Here is a 19,065-nt window from a genome sequence, read left to right on the forward strand (position 1 = left end):
TGTTTTTGCCATGGGAAGTGCTGGCAGCAGCCTCCTCCACGGGTTGGGTGAGGAGGTGCATGGCTGCCTGCACACACTGGCTGTGCAGGGGCAGGGGGCATGTGAGGGCAGGGATCTGCCGCTCGCCCAGCTCCTCACTCCAAACAAGTGGGAAATTCAACCTTGAACAGAGGCAATCTACTGCCGGCCAGGTCCCTTCTTGCCCTTTGGAGACGCAGCATCTTTTGGCTGCTGCTGCATTTCTACAGGCACCCATCACCTCCAGTTTGGGAAAGCCATCGTCTGCACTCTTGCACTGGCAGGTCTTGAATCTCCCCAAGCCATTTCCTGGACTTCCTGTAAAAACAGCCAGCGATTACTGATCTTTATCAGTTCAACGAGATCACTTTGTATCCATGTATTTTTGGCAAAAAACACTCTGGTAAGGGGAGAAAGAGGACATTTCCTATCAGCTGTCTGAAATGAATCCATGGCTAAGCATTTCTGAACATGTCCAGCGCTGTGCAGAAAGCTGCTTTGTTGGCTTCTTGCTGAGGTGGCCTTGTGCCTGCCCACAGGATTCCCAGTTACGCCCCAGCCTTCCCCAGCCAGGACCGCGCACCCCAGCAGGAGTTGGGATGGCCGCTACACCAAAAGAGGCAATAAACTCTATCGACTTGGAGGAAATCTGCACAGAGAAACAAGAGCCCCCAAAAGGTGGGTTTGTAATGGTGGACTAGAGATTTTGGGGTCAGTTCAGTGCCGATGGGGTCATGAACAGCCTCCCAGTGTACCTGTTACCTGCAACCTCTGTACATGGCACCAGCTCCGTGCACTTCCTCTCCTGTCCCAGCTACCAGACTAGTGGCTGCTACCCAGGCCTGTTGGAAGAGCTGGTTGACCTGAGTTTTCTCACTCCTCCATTATGTGTAAATATTTTCTTCTCCCAGAAATCAAAGGATTTTTCATTTTGGATCATTTATTTTTGGAAAAAGAAAAGTGTATTCTATCTCAAAAGGATTTTAAAGTGAAAGAAATTGTAGAAAAGTGTCAAAACAAACAGTTCTGAATTTGCAAAAAAAAAAAATTCTTCTGAAATTCTTCAGCAAGTTCAGTTTCATTTCACAAGTAGCGCTGATTTGTTTGGACTGACTTAGCTCTAACTTTACCTAAATAAGAGCTAAAAAGTATTTGTACACAGATAGCTTTCTACTGGCTCTGTTTATAAAGCTGTTCTAGCCCTAGTCTTGAGCTGTGTTGTGACAGGGAAACAAAGTCAGCAGTGAACTCTCAGGAGACAAGGCTGAGCCCAGAGCCGTCAATGATGTCCATCAGCCGTGGCTGTAAACCTTGCAGAGGTGGCAGGAGGGGGACACCCGGCTCCCATCATGCCAGTGTGGGCTCTTCCTCCAGCCGGCACGGAGAGGGTCTGGATGCGAGGCAGTATGGGCAGGGGAAGGGAGTGGATCATCATCCAGAAACATGGACCATTGCCCCAGATGCAGGTTTCTGAAACCCCCACAGTAGCTGAGGACAAGGCTAGAAAGGCCATGGAGAGCAAGACTGGCCCTTTCCCCCTCCATGCACAACTGCCTCTGCCCCAGCTAGCTGTTATTTTAGCCAGTCCCTGAAGCGCCCGACCACAAATGAGCCTGGGGGCTGTTCGGCTAATAGACAGTACCTGCAATTGCTGCATGTTGCCAACCAGTTTTTCTGGCACAGGCCTACAGTAACATGAAAAAAATTGCATTTCAGAAAGACCTGATGAGGTACAATTTCACTACTAATTTTTTTCTTTTGTCTGTCTTTCTTTTCCATTGCTGTTCAGGGCAGAAGACATTTACGGTGGAAGAAGCTGTGGAAACCATTGGGTTTGGGAGGTTCCACATAGCACTTTTCCTCATTATGGGAAGCACTGGAGTAGGTTTCTGTGGCCAACTATATTAGCCCTAAGAAATGCTTTTCTCATTGCCCTTATTGCTGTGCAGTAATAATTGTAGGCACTGTGTGCTAATACTGCAGCCCAATTTTTTTCACATTTCTTAAACAGCATTTCCATATTTTCTCCAGCCAAAATTGATATCTGCCTGTGCCTATGTCACACCTATTTTAGGGCAAAACTGAGCAGGTTGGTCAGCATGCTTGCCCAGCCTCTGCCATGGAGTGGCAGTGGAGCACTGTCCCACCAAGCAGCACTGACAGGGTATTTCTTCAGTCCTGTCTGAGTACTTGGGCTGAGCCTCCCAGCCATGTTTTTCATGCTGCCCCCATGACACCCAGACCCTGTGCAGCCTAGCACAGAGGACTGCCCTCCTCTCTTGCTCTTGGCTGCCCGAAGAATTTCCTGAGGGCCAGGGTCCGTTATGCTCCATTGACGACATAGCTGGTTTGGCAACTGGGGTACAAACCTGATGGCATGCTGGGGCTAAAGGAGCAATGGAGATGCATCCACCAGGATCATTTCAAGGCCTTTAGCTATGAGTGAATGATGGGCTCATTTCTTAACTAAAGCCATCTGCTAGTGGGAAACATCCACTGGGCCAATGCAGCACTGTATTGATTTACTGATATTTATTTATGGGGTCACCTGTGAGTTAGAAGCCCAAGTCCAAGCCGAGTACCCAGCCAAGCAGCTTGGTTTCAGGAGACTGTTGAAGATCTTCCACTAACTCTGCTGGAAGAGATCCTTCTCTGCAAAGGACAAGTCTTTCCAGCCTTCCTAGACACACATTGTGTTTAGATACCCACTTTCTAACCGCCTCTCTCCTCTCCCCATCGCCCTTGCTCCATTTCCAAGTGTCCACATCTTCCCAAGCAGTCACAGGGCTCAGACTACGACCAAGTTACCATGGTCAACAGTGCCTGTGTGCCAGCCAGGCTGCAGTACTGGCCCATGGACATGTTCCCACTCTGTGGCATGTGCAAGGGCGAGGTCTTGGCTTCAGCTTAGGTGGCTGAGGTTTGAGATGCTCTGTCTTACCTTGCACTCACGATGAGTAGGAGCACAGGCACCATTCGCCACTGCAGTTCAGCTGCAGTGCCAAGTAAGCAGCAGCAAGGCTGGCAGAGTGGCTTATCCCAGGGGCAATTTGGTCTCTGAGGGCTATCTGTGCCACCACTGCTGGGTGGTCTGGCATGCAACCAGCAGAGGTACTTGCAGTGGGACTTTCTCCCCTCAAATTGTCCCCTAGGCCACAAGGTGCCGATGCCTCCATTCTTCCTGCATATTCCCACAGATGGGGCCTAATGCACGCAGGGAACTGCCTCAAAACAGAGGGCCTGACATGTCTGCAGGATCAGCGTGACTGAGGATGGAGGCTCAGCCCACTCCTTGTGGCAGCCCTTGCTTGCTAACGTGCACGTTTGCCCCCAAAGGTGGCTGAAGCCATGGAGATCATGCTAATAGCCGTTGTTTCCCCTCTCATCCGGTGCGAGTGGCATCTTCAAGACTGGCAGGTGGCTTTAGTGACAACGGTGAGTGACTTCTGCTGCCCCGCTTGCCTGCCATGTGAGCATTGTCAGGGACATCGTCACTGACTTTGTTTTAAAGCACATTTCCTGGACAGCAAGGCGCTCTGCTGTTAAGGTAAAGACAGCCTTAGCTGCAGTTTATTCTTCTACTTAGAAAACATTAAATACACCCTCAGTTTTAAGAGCAGAGCCACCAAGTACTGCCAGGAGTGGACAATCCACAGCTGGCTACTTCAGGCCAAATTTTGATTCCTTGTAGATGGTGTTTTTCGGCTACATGGTCTTCAGCATAGTCCTCGGGCTCCTGGCTGACAGGTACGGCCGCTGGAAGGTGAGTGAGCGCTGCAGGTTGTGCCTGCCCCTCTGAGCCTCGCAGGACCCAGAGCAGCACCTACCACAGGTTCACTGAAGCTACCTGAGCAGCCCATGAAGGGGCTGCTGTCACTTATCCCCTTCACCTGCTCGCTGCAGGGTCCCAAAGGCACAACTGCAGTGAGGGTTTGAGTGACTTTAAAATGCGGGTGCCTAAAACGCAGCCCAAAGGGAGCTCCAGTATGGGGCTCAAAGCCCCCTCAGGGACATGCCAACCCCTCCCACAGCCTCCCCAGCAGCAGGTCCATGCCAGCGCGGTGGTAACCAGATGTCTCCTGTGGTAGAAACCCAGATGCCATGAAAGTAGGCATTGCAGCACCCATCCTCAGCCACACATGGGGCCAGCTGCCCTCCTCTTGGCCGTGTACCTTTGCCCCAGGAAACCGTCCAAATATTGGGAGTACAGACCTGAACAGAGAGGTTTCCCTGAACTGAGCCTGTGCTTTTATGATCCTAATTTCACCCCTCCAGATTCTGCTGCTCTCCTTCCTCTGGGGTGCCTATTTCTCTCTGCTGACCTCATTTTCCCCATCCTACATCTGGTTTGTGTTCCTGCGGACCATGGTAGGCGGTGGCGTGTCAGGCCACGCGCAAGGGTAAGGGGATATTTCGTGCCTTGCGGCCCTGACATGGCAACCAAACCTTCGCCGGGGTGAGGGTGAGGTGTGCTCTCCTCGTGCCAGTGGGGATAGTGGGACCAGCAAAAAACTGAGAGGGAGGAGAGAGGGTGGAGGGGAAAGCCTTTAGGAATGGAAATGCAACTTTTTCAGTGTGTTATTTTCTTAGAGGCTAAGTGGGGAATGTAATGAAAGTAAATGGGACTGAATCAGCTGCATCAAAGGCAAATGGGCTGGCAGGCGCCCCATTGGTTGGTGTGGGGCATCCACATTTGGTCTCATTATGGCAGGCTCTGCTTCCAAAAAAATGAGACCGTAATGCCACTTTCCTTCTTCACGTGAAGCACCCACAGACCCAGAGGGGCTGAATTCCTTGGTTAAAGCCAGAAAGACCCTTTAGTTCCTCGTGGCTGACCTCCTGTGTAGTGCTTGGTTGCTCTTGCACGCAGCCGGATAAGCTGGTGCTGTGCTGTGACCTAGAGGAGACATCCAGGAAGGGGCCTCTGAGAGGGCTGGAAGAGGAAATGAGAGGAAATTCCCACATCTCCTTAAAAAAAAAAAGCCATGCTGTAATTTCATAGAATCCCAGTCTCTCTATCTAAAATTGCGGTTCCCAAGGACTCATGAGCCTTGGAGTAGAGGCGACAGCTGGTTTACGTTAAATCAATGACAGAAGGATTATTAAACACACATATTATAAAAACAACTAGACAGGTAATAGATGAGCTAAGGCTGCTTCACTGTAAAAATAGTCATAACAGTTCTGCTTAAGTAACAAATTCTTCTTGAACTGACATAGAAAGTTCTCACTTAAATGTAAATCTGTTGCCCTGTTGGGAGGAAATGGGGAGGTGAGGTGGAAGGAAAATAAAATTCACAATATTAAAAGTGATTTTCACTAGGAGCCTTGCAAAAATGAACTGTTTCTTTCAACTCTGTCAGTGGGAACAAATCCAAATCCAAAATTTCAGCATCTTCCACGGTTCTCCTTCCTCGAAGCCTGAATGGAAGTACAGGCCCCCCGGTGCCTGCTGCAGTGGGCATGGGGCACTGCTGGTCACAGGGCAGGGAGCTCAGACTCATGTGAATGGCTGTGGGAGCTGAGGGGTTAAAGGAAGCAGCCCTTCCTCATAGTGAAACTACCATGGGGTGGTATGAATGCTTGTTTTTTTCAATGCTTTTCCTAATGCAGTGTGCCTGAGGCAGAGACGTGGAGTAGGATCCCTCATTTCTGGTTGATCAGCGGTGGGAGAGGGGTTGTCATGCAGGTTACTGGCCATAGCGTCTAACAATAATTGAGCTGAATGGATATTTGATTAGTATAGAAATTCTCATTGTCTCTCTGTCTTTCTGCATTTCTTTTCCTTTTGCTAGGCTTATCATAAAAACAGAATTTTTACCTACCAAATACCGAGGATACATGTTGCCCTTATCTCAGGTAAGAGTGAGGATGTTACTGCTCCTTCTAGCCCAGAGTCCCAGGACATTTGTCTGGCTACTGTCTGGAAACCTGGTCTCCAGCAGATTTGTCCCAGATGATCTGCATTTACCTTGGGCAGAGCAAGTGTCATGTGCCTTCTGTGCCCCAGAGTGTATACTCTGCATTATTAAACACGTACATAGATACTTGTGTGCAGAAAAGAAGCAATTTCTTCTCAAATAATTGGATGTTCCAAACATTGCATGGGGACTTTGAGTGACAGCTGACATCCAACCTTCTGGTTACCACATTGATAACTATGTTGCCTGCTTTAATGGGGTCAGCATTGACAGGCTGTCAGTCAGGAGTGAGGGTCAGCAGCAACAGCTCATGCTAGAGTAGTGCTGTAAGCACAAAACCACAGGAGGAACGTGCTTATTGCTGTGCTGCCTGCCGGGGGCCTGGGGAGAGTGGATGGCTCTCCGTTGGAAACTAGCTGCAGTGCCAAATGCGAGGCTGGCCTCAGGTAGAGGGTGTTCATGTCTCGGCTTTGCTTATGCCTTTGGGCCTGGGTTCATCCCACGTCTCTTTGGATCCCCAGCTGAGGTAGTTGCACCAGGAGCCCCGGGCTCTGTCTGGGGTTCGTGGTGGGAAAAGAGCCATGCAGACGCCAACCAAAAAGTGAGGTGGGCTGAGGAGGTGCCCCTGACGCTCTTGTACTGGTATTTGTTGGGGGGGGGGGGGTCTCAAGTTAGATGAGATAACTGTGACAATAACACATGATTAGTGAAGTGATTCCCACATGAGCTCCTAATTTGTGCCCCTCGCTGTCCCTGCTCACGCTGCTTTGCTCAGCAGTGGGCTAGCACAGATCGTTGCAAGTTAGGCCTGAGATGTGCTGGGAAGGTTTGTGACTACTTGTTGGGGAAAGATCACAGTAAGCGTGACTGGAGTTATTTCTTGCTCCAGATTTATGCAATGGGCACTTTGTGCATGTGCAAATTATCTGGAAAGACTTCACTAAACATTTGAATTTGTCTGCCAGTTGAATCAAGAGTGTTTGTATCTGGTCTTGGTGGCAAGGATAATTTGCTTTTAATTATTCTCTGTTTGATCTCAGGGCTTCATTACCAAAGTGTCATCAGAAACACAAAGATTTATAAAAAAGAACAATCTTATATTACTCTCCAGAAAACCATTATTTCTACCCACAGATTACTCATGAACTGGCTGTGGCTTTTATGAATTTGTTTGTGCTTTGTATTGACTTAGATCCTTTGTATGACTAAAAAGAATGCTTTTCCTGATGGCTACAAGTGAACTTTAGGGAGGAATGTACTTGCAGATTTGGGGCCAGATTCTCCCTTGGTATAAACTGACATCAAGTCCACTGGAGACCCACCAACTTCCAGCAGTGGAAATCTGGCCCGTATTGCCTTTGGTGCTTGTAAATCTACTGCTTCCCACAGAGATTCAGACAAGAGAAAAAGTCATAGGTGTGAACATTAGCAGGGAAGCGAATGGAAGGACAAAAGAAGTGGATAGAAGGGTTTTATGTACAATGGTAGGCACAGCAAGTTAGATGTTTTCATCCAGAGATAAACTACCTATCTCCAGCCATCTCTCCCCAAAACCTCATCTTTCCCTCATTGCTTCAACCCAAATTCAGCTTTGCAGACAGCCACAAGATGGCTCAGTTTGAACCACAGCTCTCCCCAGTATGAATCCTGATGTTTCCAGGGAATGAGACCATAAGGGATGAAAATAAACAAATCATTGCCATATGTTCATTTATTTTAACCCCTTGATTTCCATCTGGAAAGGTGTTTTGGTTGGCAGGCTCCTTGTTAATCATTGGCCTAGCATCAGTAGTCAACCCAACCATTGGCTGGCGGTGGCTGATCAGAATAGCCTCCATTCCTGGCATCATCCTCATCCTGGTATTCAAGGTAAGGAGACCCTTTCTGCCCTCTTGCCTGCATTGCAATGGGCCTGGTGTCCTCCTGCGCATATAGCCACCAAGAGGTATCGTCCTCTGCAGCACAGAAGCCTGGGCTTGCCATGGCATCCTTGCTTTAGCACTGCAGTCCTGTCATACAGGGAGACTGGAGAAGGTCCTGCACGCGTGGACCAGCTGCTGGGGAGATGTTGCCCTGAAAGGAGATGGCTGCTGCCTCCAGCTTTACTACCCCACTGTGGCCCCCCCAGCACTGTGGGCACTGGTGTCGGGTCCTGCCAGTGGTACTGAAAGACTGTGGTAATGGCATTGAGATAAGGACAGGCTAGACAGGCTATGCAAGAAACCACAACAACTAATACCTTCGGTCTAGTGCTGGCTCCCGTACACTCATTTCAGACTTTAAATTTAGTAGGACTGAGCAAAGAAACCTCAATAAAAAACATACCCCACAAACCTAGCCAACTGCGTCTTTCCCGGGTCTATTCATTTTTCAGAAATAACAGCCTCGGACACGAGGACCATTTTATTTCTGTGGAGTGATGTGGAAAGTCCCTACTGATAGTGCTGGTGGGCACTACACTGCTTAGCTGTGACTGGGTGAGCAAGTCGCAGGGATGTAAAATCTCTGCCTTCGGCTGACTGAACATACAAGTCCATCTGTGGTGATATCTGTGCAGTCAAATGTAAGACCGCTGTGCATGTCCACTCATATATCTGTGATGTTTGATTTCCCTGATTATTTGCGCCAGGCATCACTCTGTCAGGCTCATACGACCGGACTGCTGGACATGTTATGGTAACTGGCAGCCATGTAGGTACAGTCGTGTAGTGTCTGGTGGAAAGAGACTGGCAGAAATGCTTTCTAACTCTCCTCCACTTTCAGTTCATCCCAGAGTCCGCTCGGTACAACGTGTCCACGGGAAATGACGAGGCTGCCATGGCCACACTGAGGAGGATCGCCAAGATGAACCGCGCGGCGATGCCCGAAGGGATCCTGAGGGAGCCTGCAAACGTAAGCGTGGGCTGCAGGCTCTGCCCTGCGCACTGCTCCTGGACAGAGCACACAGCATTTCTGAGATTCAAGGGGATGGAGCAAGACTGCCCAGCATGTCTTGCTGGGTGTTTTTCCCCCTCTGTGTCTGGATTCTTTCTAAAGGACTGTTGATGAAGATGTCATTTTTCTTTTGAAGAGACAGCAATCTTTGCCCTCAAATGGAATAGGGGTTTCTAGGATTTTTTTTTCCATTCTTTGTTTTTGGTCAGATAAATGTTATTCTGAGAAAAGATTTGCTTCTTTTAACAAGAGAGGGCTCCCCGTAGAGAGCACTCTTCCTTATTGCTCATTGATACTCCCAACGTTTTCCTACTGTACTGTGGGATACAGGATTTGCTCCTCAGAGTCTCTCTGAGGAATACAGCTTGTCAGGCTACAGAAAGCAAGGGGTTCTTCCTGCGAGGTCAACTATCCTGTCCCCAGGAGAAATGAGAACACTGGGAACACTTACGTGCGGACACAGAGGAAGCTCAGGCTTCCTTCTATGGCCTGAAGCCACTGCAGGTTGCTGGTGCAATGACTGTGAGTTGCCCCTCGGGCATTAGTAACATTTCTAACCACCTAGTTTCTGAAAGTTCTGGAATTTATCTGCCATTTCTAAGCAGATAGAAATGTTTCTTGTGCTGCGTTCCCACAAAGTGAGCTGCTAGTATTCCTGTTTTTTTTTTCCAACCTCTGACCTCACTTATATGCTGGATCCCAATACCCCAAGTCTCTGAAGTCACCAGACGGGTCAAAGCAGGGCAGGTCCTTTCAAGCAGCCAGTGCTATCATTGCTTCCCCCTCTTCTAAGCAATCAAGTAACACAGAAGCCCAACAGTCTGTGAGGGAAACATAATTCTTCACAGACAAGAGGGGCTGCACCCTTGGGGTTTATCACTTCTTGACCAATGTGTCTGACAAGCGTGTGTCAGCACACACAGGCAGGCAAGGAGGCACGGGCCGGGGCAACCGGCTGCTCCCCATTACCATCAGCCTGGGCTCTGCTGACCGGGAGGAAGGATTGCCATGGAGGGACTTATTCAGGTGGCTCCTTCTACCCCCAAGAAAGGCAGCTTGGACAAAGAGATCCTCAAGATTATTTTCCAGCTCTTTAAAGTCCCTTTCCTGGACCTCTTTGCTGCTTATTCAGTCCCACAGGCACCAGGCATTGTCCTTAGCAATTCATGCAAGATGGTGCTATTGTATTGGAATTAATTAGGATTAAAGCTTCCCTGTAGTTTAATTGAATTTATGTAATAGAATTGCATTGGCTGTGTGAAGGGTTTTTGTTAGTTGTGTACCCTCCCAGTCTTAACCAATAATAAGGAGGAAAAAAAGGCAACCCAAACCATCTCTGTGAACTCATCTCCCCTTGGAGGCAGGACACCAGCGCTGATGCCTGCTCTCAGGGAGCTGTGGGCTGTGCGGCCCCCCACCCCCCAACTCCCCAGTGCCTGCCTGCCTCTCTGCTCACTGGCATTTCAGCCCTCCTGGCAAGGTAAAGGTGGCCATCACCTTGCTCCATGTCCAGAGCAGCCGACTCTACGCCTGTGAAGTCATGCAGGGCACTGTGGCCCTGGCACGGGAAGAGATGCTTCTGCACAGCAGGGTGACCACTGTCCCTTCCCAGGGAAGCTGGACAGGGTCTATTCTCCAATGCTGGATGCTGGGTCTGTTTTTAGAACCAGCCAAAGTGGGAGCTGCTGCCAGCCCAAGCAGCGTTAGCTCAAGCAGGAGCAATCACATGTCTATCCAGCATCTTGCCCAGTTTCTACCCCAACCTGTCACTGCAGGAGCTGAACACCAAGAGGGGAGCTGGAGGGCATGGGGATGCACAGGGTGCTGGTCTTCTCCTCCCCTCCATCCTCTGCAATGTGTCCTCCCTGTGTGCATCCAGGGATCCACTGGCGTGGTGCTGCAATGCCATGTCTGTCCCACCAGCAAAGGGCGCTGGTGCCAGCTGCCACAGCAAAACACTCTTCCCTATATATAAAATGCTTTTTTCTAAACTTCTCTTTCTGTCAAATGATTTGCAGGAAAGAAGAGGAAGATTCAAGGACCTCATACACCCCAAATACTTAAGAACCACTTTACAAATATGGATCATATGGTAAAAAACATCATTTTATTGTTCTTTTTTCTCTTAATTGCCAGTTGTTTCTTTCATTTGAACATGTGCAGGGAGCAGAAGTCTCCTGTTGACGCTGCCATTTCAAAGACACCACCTCTGCTTCAGGTAGCCCCTGAGCCCCAAATCCAGTTGGCAGCTGGAGGGAGAGCATGCAGGGCACGGGGCACTACAGACTTGCCTGTTCTCATACAACACCTTAAACACTTTGTGTTGGTCAGCTTTAATGTAGGCAGAAAAGGATGGATTTCAAGGGCTGTGAAGGCAGCATATTGTAGTAGTCAGGAGCCTTTCTGCAGGACAGGTTAGCTCAGTCTAAGTGCTGTAGGAGCCTGGCCACAGAGCTTGTGGTTTGTGTGAGAGCTGCAAGAGTAAATTCATGCCTGCCAGCAATGGGTGACAAGGGCGTGCACTGAACTGGGTTTCACTTTTTTTTTTTTTTTTTTTGCAAACTTGTTCCTCCTGAGAGGAGGACAAATGCACCACCTTTGCAGGCCAGCCGATATATCAGTGAAATAGGACTCGAACAGAAACTTATTAACTGTTAGCAGTGCCACTGGCCTGGGAAAATTAAAATTGAAGATGAGTTTCATATGCAATGTTCCCAGTAGCTGTATGCATGGTTAATATATGTTTCATTGACTTTGCTGTCTGGAATGAAAATGTATAAATCATGGGTCCGTGGGAGCTCATTGACCTAAAATCTTGCTAAGTCAGGCCTTGAATCTTTTATGTTTTTCCCTGAACTTGTATGAATATTATGAAATATATATGTATTTTTTAATCCTTCTCCTCTGCTCTTCCAGGAACCACTGGCATATTCTGGGGTTTGCTTTTCCATCCCTCTGTGCCCTTATCATTCCCCCCCATGTTTCCAAGACAGCTCATTTCATAGCCTGGATGCTGGAGCTCGTTTCTAAAACTGCCAGGGGGAATAAAAAAGTGAAAATTACCTCTCGGCCTGCTTATGATTAGGCACACGCTGAATTACTTGATAATGACACTGCAAGGCTGCCATCACTAATGCTGTGTTCTTGAGAGCAAGCCAGGATGCGATGTGAGCCTCTCCAGTCAGTACTGAAAACTCCTTTGGAAAGTCACTGTGCAGAAACGAGAAAGACTAAAACCTGGACAGTTGCTACATGTGAGCTCCAAGCAGCAGGACCTGATTTAGAGACTCCCTGGGCCCTGCAGGCAGGGACAGTTTTGAAATTGTCTCCATTTACAGCCCTGCATGAGGGAAAGGAAATGAGGGGGCACGTTCTCCCCCGTGATACAGCATCTCACCAGCCTGGGCAGACTGGAAAGTGGATTGGATACTGGGCTGGCTGCTTCCCAGCCAGTCTGCAGCGCTTTTACCACCACAGCTACTGCCCAATAACCAGCAATGGATTGCGGTGCTCTAGCCAATGGCCCCCACTTTAAAACAAGTTGGGGGTGGGCAGCATTACCCTCAACAGAAACTGGAGCAGGAAGGTGGCAACATGATAGTGACCATGCATGGGAGCATCTGGCAGGTTTAGCAAGGTTAATGCCATAAAGTGCTGTCAGGGCCACACTGATCTCAAATGAGCAAACACTTGGTGGTAACCTCCCAGTGAGAACGTGTGGCCTTCATGGCTTCTTCACTCATCTTTTCCGTACTTGCAGTAACCCAGCAGTGACAGGGAGGAAACCCAGAAGCGACTGAGGGGGGGGAGGGGGGGAGACTACACATGCATGCATGCACTGTTGCACTCTTCTTTCTTAGTGCTGGCAGGTGGCATGTGGCAGCACAAATGCACAGATCCAGCTCAGTCAGAGAGCAGCATGGCTGTGTTTGCATAGAGCTGTGCCTCAGCTATTAAGGCCTGCTGAACCTCAGGTGGCTTTGCACAGAGCCAGCTTGGCTGCCCCATGCCAGCTGAGGCTCAGCTTGGTTCCCTGGAGCCCTCTGCAGCCAGGCAGGCCCTGCAGCCACGCACTCGGGCTGTGGCTGCATCCATGCAGGCAGAGGCATGATGTGTGTGCGAGGGTTATGGGCAGACCAGGGGGAGAAGTGCACGTGGTGCAGGGAGTCGGTGTGAAGGTTTCCATCCTGAGCCCACAGCATGAGGGCCTTGGAAAGTGCCAAGGTGAGGTTTCCCCTCAGAAGGCAGCTTCCTGCTCATTCTGCTGAGGGCACGCTGGGCAGTTGAGGTTACCTGCTGCACTGCAAGGAGCAGCATTAATGGGCAACTGGACACATGAGCTGGGGTGGTTTCCTCAGAGGAGAAGAGGTAGGCAGACATGCACTGGAGTGCTGTGCTATGCACCGGGGGTGCATCTGTGTGGTGTGTGCGCGAGTCACCTCCAGGCTCTGGCTAATTGGCAAGGGTCCTCCAAGATGCACACCCCAACAGTTGGGGGCATAGTGTCTGTCATGGAGCACCCAAAACCTGCTGCATTTCAGTGCCAGAACATTTCCTGACCTTCCCCATTGTTCTCATCTTTCATTGCCCCATTTCTTTCCTGCAGGCTTGGCATCGCTTTTGCTTATTATGGTGTTATCTTGGCTAGCGCTGAATTACTGGAACGGGATCTAGTCTGTGGTTCTCCAGCACCAGCAGGGGAGGAAGCTGGAGATGGCTCCGAGGAAAGCCGGAGCCCGTGTCACTGTCGCTTATTCGGACCTTCTGCTTACCAGACCATGATCATCAGCACAGTCGGAGAGATCGCATGTAACCCCCCCAGATTTTCGTTCCCTTTTTATAGCCTGTTAATATTCTCTGGAAAGCTTTTCACTATGTGTGTACTTAGTGACATATAGGGGGTTGACATGTCCTCAGTTTTGCTGGCAACGGACAGGCAGAGGGTCTTCAAAGTGAAGATTTGGCGCCTAGGCCATGGGCTGGTGGCAAGGGGCAAGGGAGGGCATTCCTCCCTGGGTGAGTAATGCAACTTCTGATGACAGCACAGGTCTTTTCACCACCAGAGTCAAAGAACTCCTTTGCAATCAGTACATACGAACTGTCTTAAACTCCAAGAAGAAATTGCCCAAGCACTAAATCACCAGAACCAATACTAGCTTCTAAACAAATTCTCGGACATACAGCTTTTGGAAATTCATAAGCAAGCAAGGATTTCAGGTAGCTGTATTGATGTATCTGAATGCACCACACACGTGCCTTACCTCAGAAAACATATTAGCCTCAGGAGCAGATCCTATGCTGAGCGTTACAATAAAAGGCACCAAAGTGTGCCCAGTGAATCCAAAGCAAAACCAAAATGCTTCCTGGTACAGCCTGTCCAGGGGCTGCTGGGGGATGGTAGGCCAGTGCAAAGCTGTTTGCAGGGCACCTTTCAGCCAACTTGCTGAAAGAACTTGGCACTATTTGCAAGTTTAGTATTTCAACACTCCTGGGAGGCAAACATTAAACAATGAAATGTGGGATCCTGCAGTTGAAGCTCACACTGGGTCCAGGCCAGTGAAGCACTCAAGTGGGCACTTAGCTTTCAGCTCCTGCATGGCCTCAACAGGGCATGCTCTGGGGCCCAAGCATTTCGCTGGGCTGTGGCCAGAGGCAGTGAAAGCCCCCAGGCCTGGGGCCACACTGACCTCACTGGCAGCACAGGGAGGTGCTCATCAAGCTGTGCCTTCCTCACGTGGGGCAGACACAGTTTGCAAACAGCCCCTCTCCTGAAGCCATGCCCAAGACAGGAGCATCAGGGGGAGCAGCCAACAGGGCTGCGGCTGGTGTACGGTCTCGGCTCAGCACAGCAGTGTCAGAGAGAGACAGCCTCCATCCACTGCAAGGAAGGAGATGAGAGTGTGCACAAATTACAGGATTTGGGTACAAGAGGGGAATTATAGGAGTTGACATTTTATAGTGCATTTGATAGGCACTCAGGATGAGGGGTTTTGAGGCATACTGCATAAGGCACTGAGGTCTATGAACATAGACATGCATTACAACTAAGTCATTTAACATTTTGGTTTTTTTCTTTTTTCATCTCCAGTAAATCCCGTGAACATTCTAGGCATCAACTTCCTCGGGAGACGCCTGAGCCTGTGTATAACCATGGCATGTACAGCGCTATTCTTTCTTCTTCTCAATATCTGCACTTCGAGGTAGGCTACGAGCTCAGCACACTGCCATCATTGAGGGGTAAGGGGGTTTGCAATACTGTGGGCAGATCGCAGTATCTCTGGTAGCCTCAGGTCACCAGTCAGTCAGCCCAGTAATTCTTGTACACATGGAAAAAAAAAATCTCCAGCTGGCTCCCTGCACTTCCCAGAAAAGCTGTTGCAACAGAGGCTGTGGTGAGAGGGTATGAGCGTGTGGCAAGGGAGTAACTTACATTACGGACCCAAATGCCTTCCACAAAGTGTTCAACAAGCTGCTAACTAGTGTAGTCTGGAAAACTAAAAATAATGTAAACAGCATCCATTACAAATAAGTTGTACCATTCCCTCTCTTTTCTTTTCCTTTTCTTTTTCTATTTTGGCACTACTGTGCATGCCTCCTAACTTGTAGAGTCTGGCACTCCAAAGAAGCTCAAGTCACCAAGTAGAAGGTTTCAGTGAATGCTCTACTTATCAGCTTGATTTGCAGGGATTTACAAGACCCTTCTCCAGGTGGCAGACCTGAAGAGTTACTGGAAGTCAGTATGAACCTCAGCCATCTGAAATGGACTTTGAAGTTATAAGTTTCCTTTAAACTAGCTAGTAGCTTGATGGCTGCTAGCCAGTGATTTACACCAGAGGTCTTGCCCTGTGGGCCACAAACCCTGGAGGATCAGTGATGTGCTGGGCAGCTGGGGGAGGGACACTGCTAAGTGTCTTTGAGCTGTATGAGCCCCTGTCAGGAGGCTTATGGTCTTTCATTAAGGCACCTGCTTCTTCGCTCTTTTTATTTTCAGTTTTCTCTGCCTTATCACCAGCCTGAGCCTGGCCATTATGTTTACGTTCAACAGTTTCATAGAGATGGAAAGAGAGGGCTAGGCTGGAAGGCAGATGCCACTGTAATGCAAACAGGCACTAGCTGAGCCCTTGCAGTCCTGCTCAGATCATCTGCTCCAGCCTCTAAACTTATTGTAAAAGAAAGCTAATGGGCAATAGTTCATTGTCAAACATGCCTTGCCACTGGACTAAAGAAAGTTTACACTTGTCAGCTATCAACTTTTTTTTTTACTCCTTCCCTTATATAAAGGTGGCAAATGCCTTAGGGCAGGGAGTATATCAGGCTGTGTGTCTGTGAATGCTGTTCAGTGCTATTAATTCTTTCTCCATACTGCTTTCTCTCTAGTGCAGGCATGACTGGGTTTCTCTTCATGCTACGTGCCTTGGTTTCAGCAAACTTCAACACCATCTACATTTACACAGCAGAGGTGGGTCCTTTTGCAAGTACTTTAGGCTGCTCTGGTGAACGAAAGCCCATCTGCCTATACCCAGGAATGCTGCCATATTTATTAACTAGGGTAACTAGAGTAAGAGTTTCTTGAACTGCATATCTCTGGTTTCCTGGCCACACTGCTTTTGTCTATGAGATTGGAGAAAGAACCAGAAAACTAGCTGGAGATGGCAAGAGCAGGTGGCCTTGCTGAGCCACATGTTGGGCAGCTGCTGGAAAATGCTGTTTTTGAGAATGTCTTGTACCAGCATCTTCCAAAAACCCACACCCTTCCCTTTCCTCAATCCCTGGAAAGTTAGAAGATGGACTACCATGGAAAGGAACCTTTTCCAGCACTTAAAGGATTGAGGTAGTATATAAGGTTTTATAGACATACTTTATCACTTAATGGAAATCGCTGTGTTCTGTCTGCAAATAGTTTTAATCTTTCAGAGTTTGTGCTTCACAAAAATTTGTAGCAATGACTTCCATGGGTTAAGTATGCATAAAAAAAATGCAGAGTTAAACATATCACCTTTCAGACTGAGTAATGTGATAAAAAGCAAACAGAAGTACCTCTCTAGGTTGGCCTGATACTGTATAGTACTTTTAATAACACACTATAGTTAAGAATGCCCCAGCATTAAATAAATGTTAATCCTTTAATGGTCCAGGATTGAATGCTGCTGAAGTGAAGACCACTGCTGGAATGGCCATGTCATAAACCACTAATATGCACAATTTAATCAATGTTCAGAAACCATATGTAGAAATCCTCTTTCCAGCCACATGCATGAACTCCTCTTGGGTTACCTTACCTCCATTGGCCCTGTTCAGTCAAGTATTTGTACACAGGCTTAAATGACTAAACTTGCTAAAATCTATTGACATTAATCAAAGCTCATGCTTAAGTGCTTTATTGGCACAGGTGTTAGGGAGATTAAAAAAAAAAATCACAAAGCATATTCCTCTAATCCTGGAGGTTTCTTGTCCGGTTTTGCTTTTTTTTTTTTTTCCTCCTCCCAAATGAAGGTGTTTTCCATGGATGTGCTGCTTACACAAGTAGGCCGGCTTGAAGGCTGCAGACAATATACTTGTTTTCCTGTTCTCCAAATACAGGGTCTGGCAATATAAATTAAGTTCTCCCTTTAGCACCAAGGTCTATGACCTGAATGGCCCACCCCAGCCGGAAGGGAAGTGTCTGTGGGAAGAATATAAGAGTGACCACGTCCAGCTTTGACTGGCTTCCCCTAAAGCTTCACTTTGAGCAAGAGATGGCAGAATTGTAATGTCCCAAATGAGACCCAAAGGAGTCTTTAAACCTTTTCATAGCTCATCCCACTAGCTGCCCTGAAGAATGCAATGGGGTCCTCTCTGAAAAAGGAAAGAAAGAAGACAACACATACCGTGGCTATTTGTGGAAGTAATCCAAGTTCTTTCTGGCCTTTTCTAGGTTTACCCCACCACAATGCGAGCCCTGGGGATGGGAACAAGTGGGTCTTTGTGCCGTGTTGGAGCCATGGTGGCCCCGTTTATATCACAAGTAAGAGAACTCTTAGTATCATTTTAATATGGGATGTCAATTGTTGAGCAGTAAAGGTCTAGACTGCTCATTCCTCTTAACACTGTGGAATAGATTTGCAGCTTCTACTCCTTTTTTTCTTTTTAATGGGCCAATGATATGTGGCAAACTTTGTGCTAAATATTGCTATTAAATACATGGAGAGATGCCCTTGAAGGTCACAAGGAGGGGGCAGGGCACGTATTCAAATTTCCTTTTTTTTTTTTTTTTTTTGTCAGCTCATTAGCTCTTCATCTGATGTTCGCACAGAGTATTTATGTGGTCTTTGCCAGATGGAGATCTGCATAAATTTCTTATCAGAGCTTAGCTTGCTAGTATTTGTTATATTCTGAAAGCTGTTAAGATTCACAAGACATTGTCTTTTCTAGCTATTGCTGAGTCTCAGATGTTTGTGATCCTTTGTCTACTCTTTAATTCCTAATTAACTGCCAGGCTCCCACATCACTGAACTGATGCTTGAACCACTTTTTTTTTGTCTGCAGGTTCTTATGAGTGCTTCTTTCATTGGGGCCCTGTGTCTTTTTGCATCTGTGTGTGTTGTATGTGCAATCTCTGCGTTCACATTGCCCATTGAGACCAAGGGCAGGGCACTGCAGGTTTGTATGACTGCTCCAGGAACTCTTGCTTATCTAAATACTATTTAGAAACTCCTAGATTATGATTCAGCCAAAAAGCACATCAAACTGTCCTGACTGTTCATAAACACAAAAAAGGACTGACAGATGAGCATGGGAACATGCTGTTGCAACTTAAAGCACTGTCACCCCGGTTCCCTAAGCTCATTTCTCATAAAAGAACAAACCAAATCCTAGCTCCACCTCCTTCGCACCAGCATGCTAGCTTGTGAGTGCAAACCCTTCCTTTCTAGTTCTGTCACCTTTGCTGCAGGGAGAGAGGACAGCACATAGAAATAACTCCTTAAACTGCCAAAGTCACATCTTCATCAAATACAAGTCAAAAGCCCCAACTTAAGCAGCCTGTTAGCTAAGCCCTTGTGGCTAGTGTTTCCTATGAGGCTATAGAGGCAATCAGCTGAAAGATTAGGCACAAAGATGAAAGTGGAAGGTGGGCTTAGATTCAGACAGCCCTCCATGCACACAGTAGCACTAATTTATTTGCAGGAGAGGTGAGTAGCTTTGCCATTGTGGC

The 19,065-nt window shown here is 48.0% G+C and overlaps 1 protein-coding gene across 1 annotated transcript; it reads left to right on the forward strand.

The window, feature by feature from the left end:
• Positions 1-617: 617 nt before the first annotated feature.
• Positions 618-18,560, forward strand: SVOPL (SVOP like). Its single transcript, XM_026119776.2, has 14 exons — positions 618-696; positions 1,808-1,899; positions 3,355-3,453; positions 3,710-3,781; positions 4,294-4,418; positions 5,814-5,877; positions 7,683-7,808; positions 8,703-8,831; positions 10,892-10,965; positions 13,480-13,682; positions 14,962-15,073; positions 16,251-16,332; positions 17,788-17,877; positions 18,399-18,560. Exons 1-14 carry the CDS (start codon positions 618-620, stop codon positions 18,558-18,560), a joined length of 1,509 nt encoding a protein of 502 aa, XP_025975561.2.
• The last annotated feature ends 505 nt before the right edge of the window (positions 18,561-19,065 follow it).

Source organism: Dromaius novaehollandiae, chromosome 1, assembly GCF_036370855.1.
Source record: "Dromaius novaehollandiae isolate bDroNov1 chromosome 1, bDroNov1.hap1, whole genome shotgun sequence".
NCBI lineage: Eukaryota > Metazoa > Chordata > Aves > Casuariiformes > Dromaiidae > Dromaius > Dromaius novaehollandiae.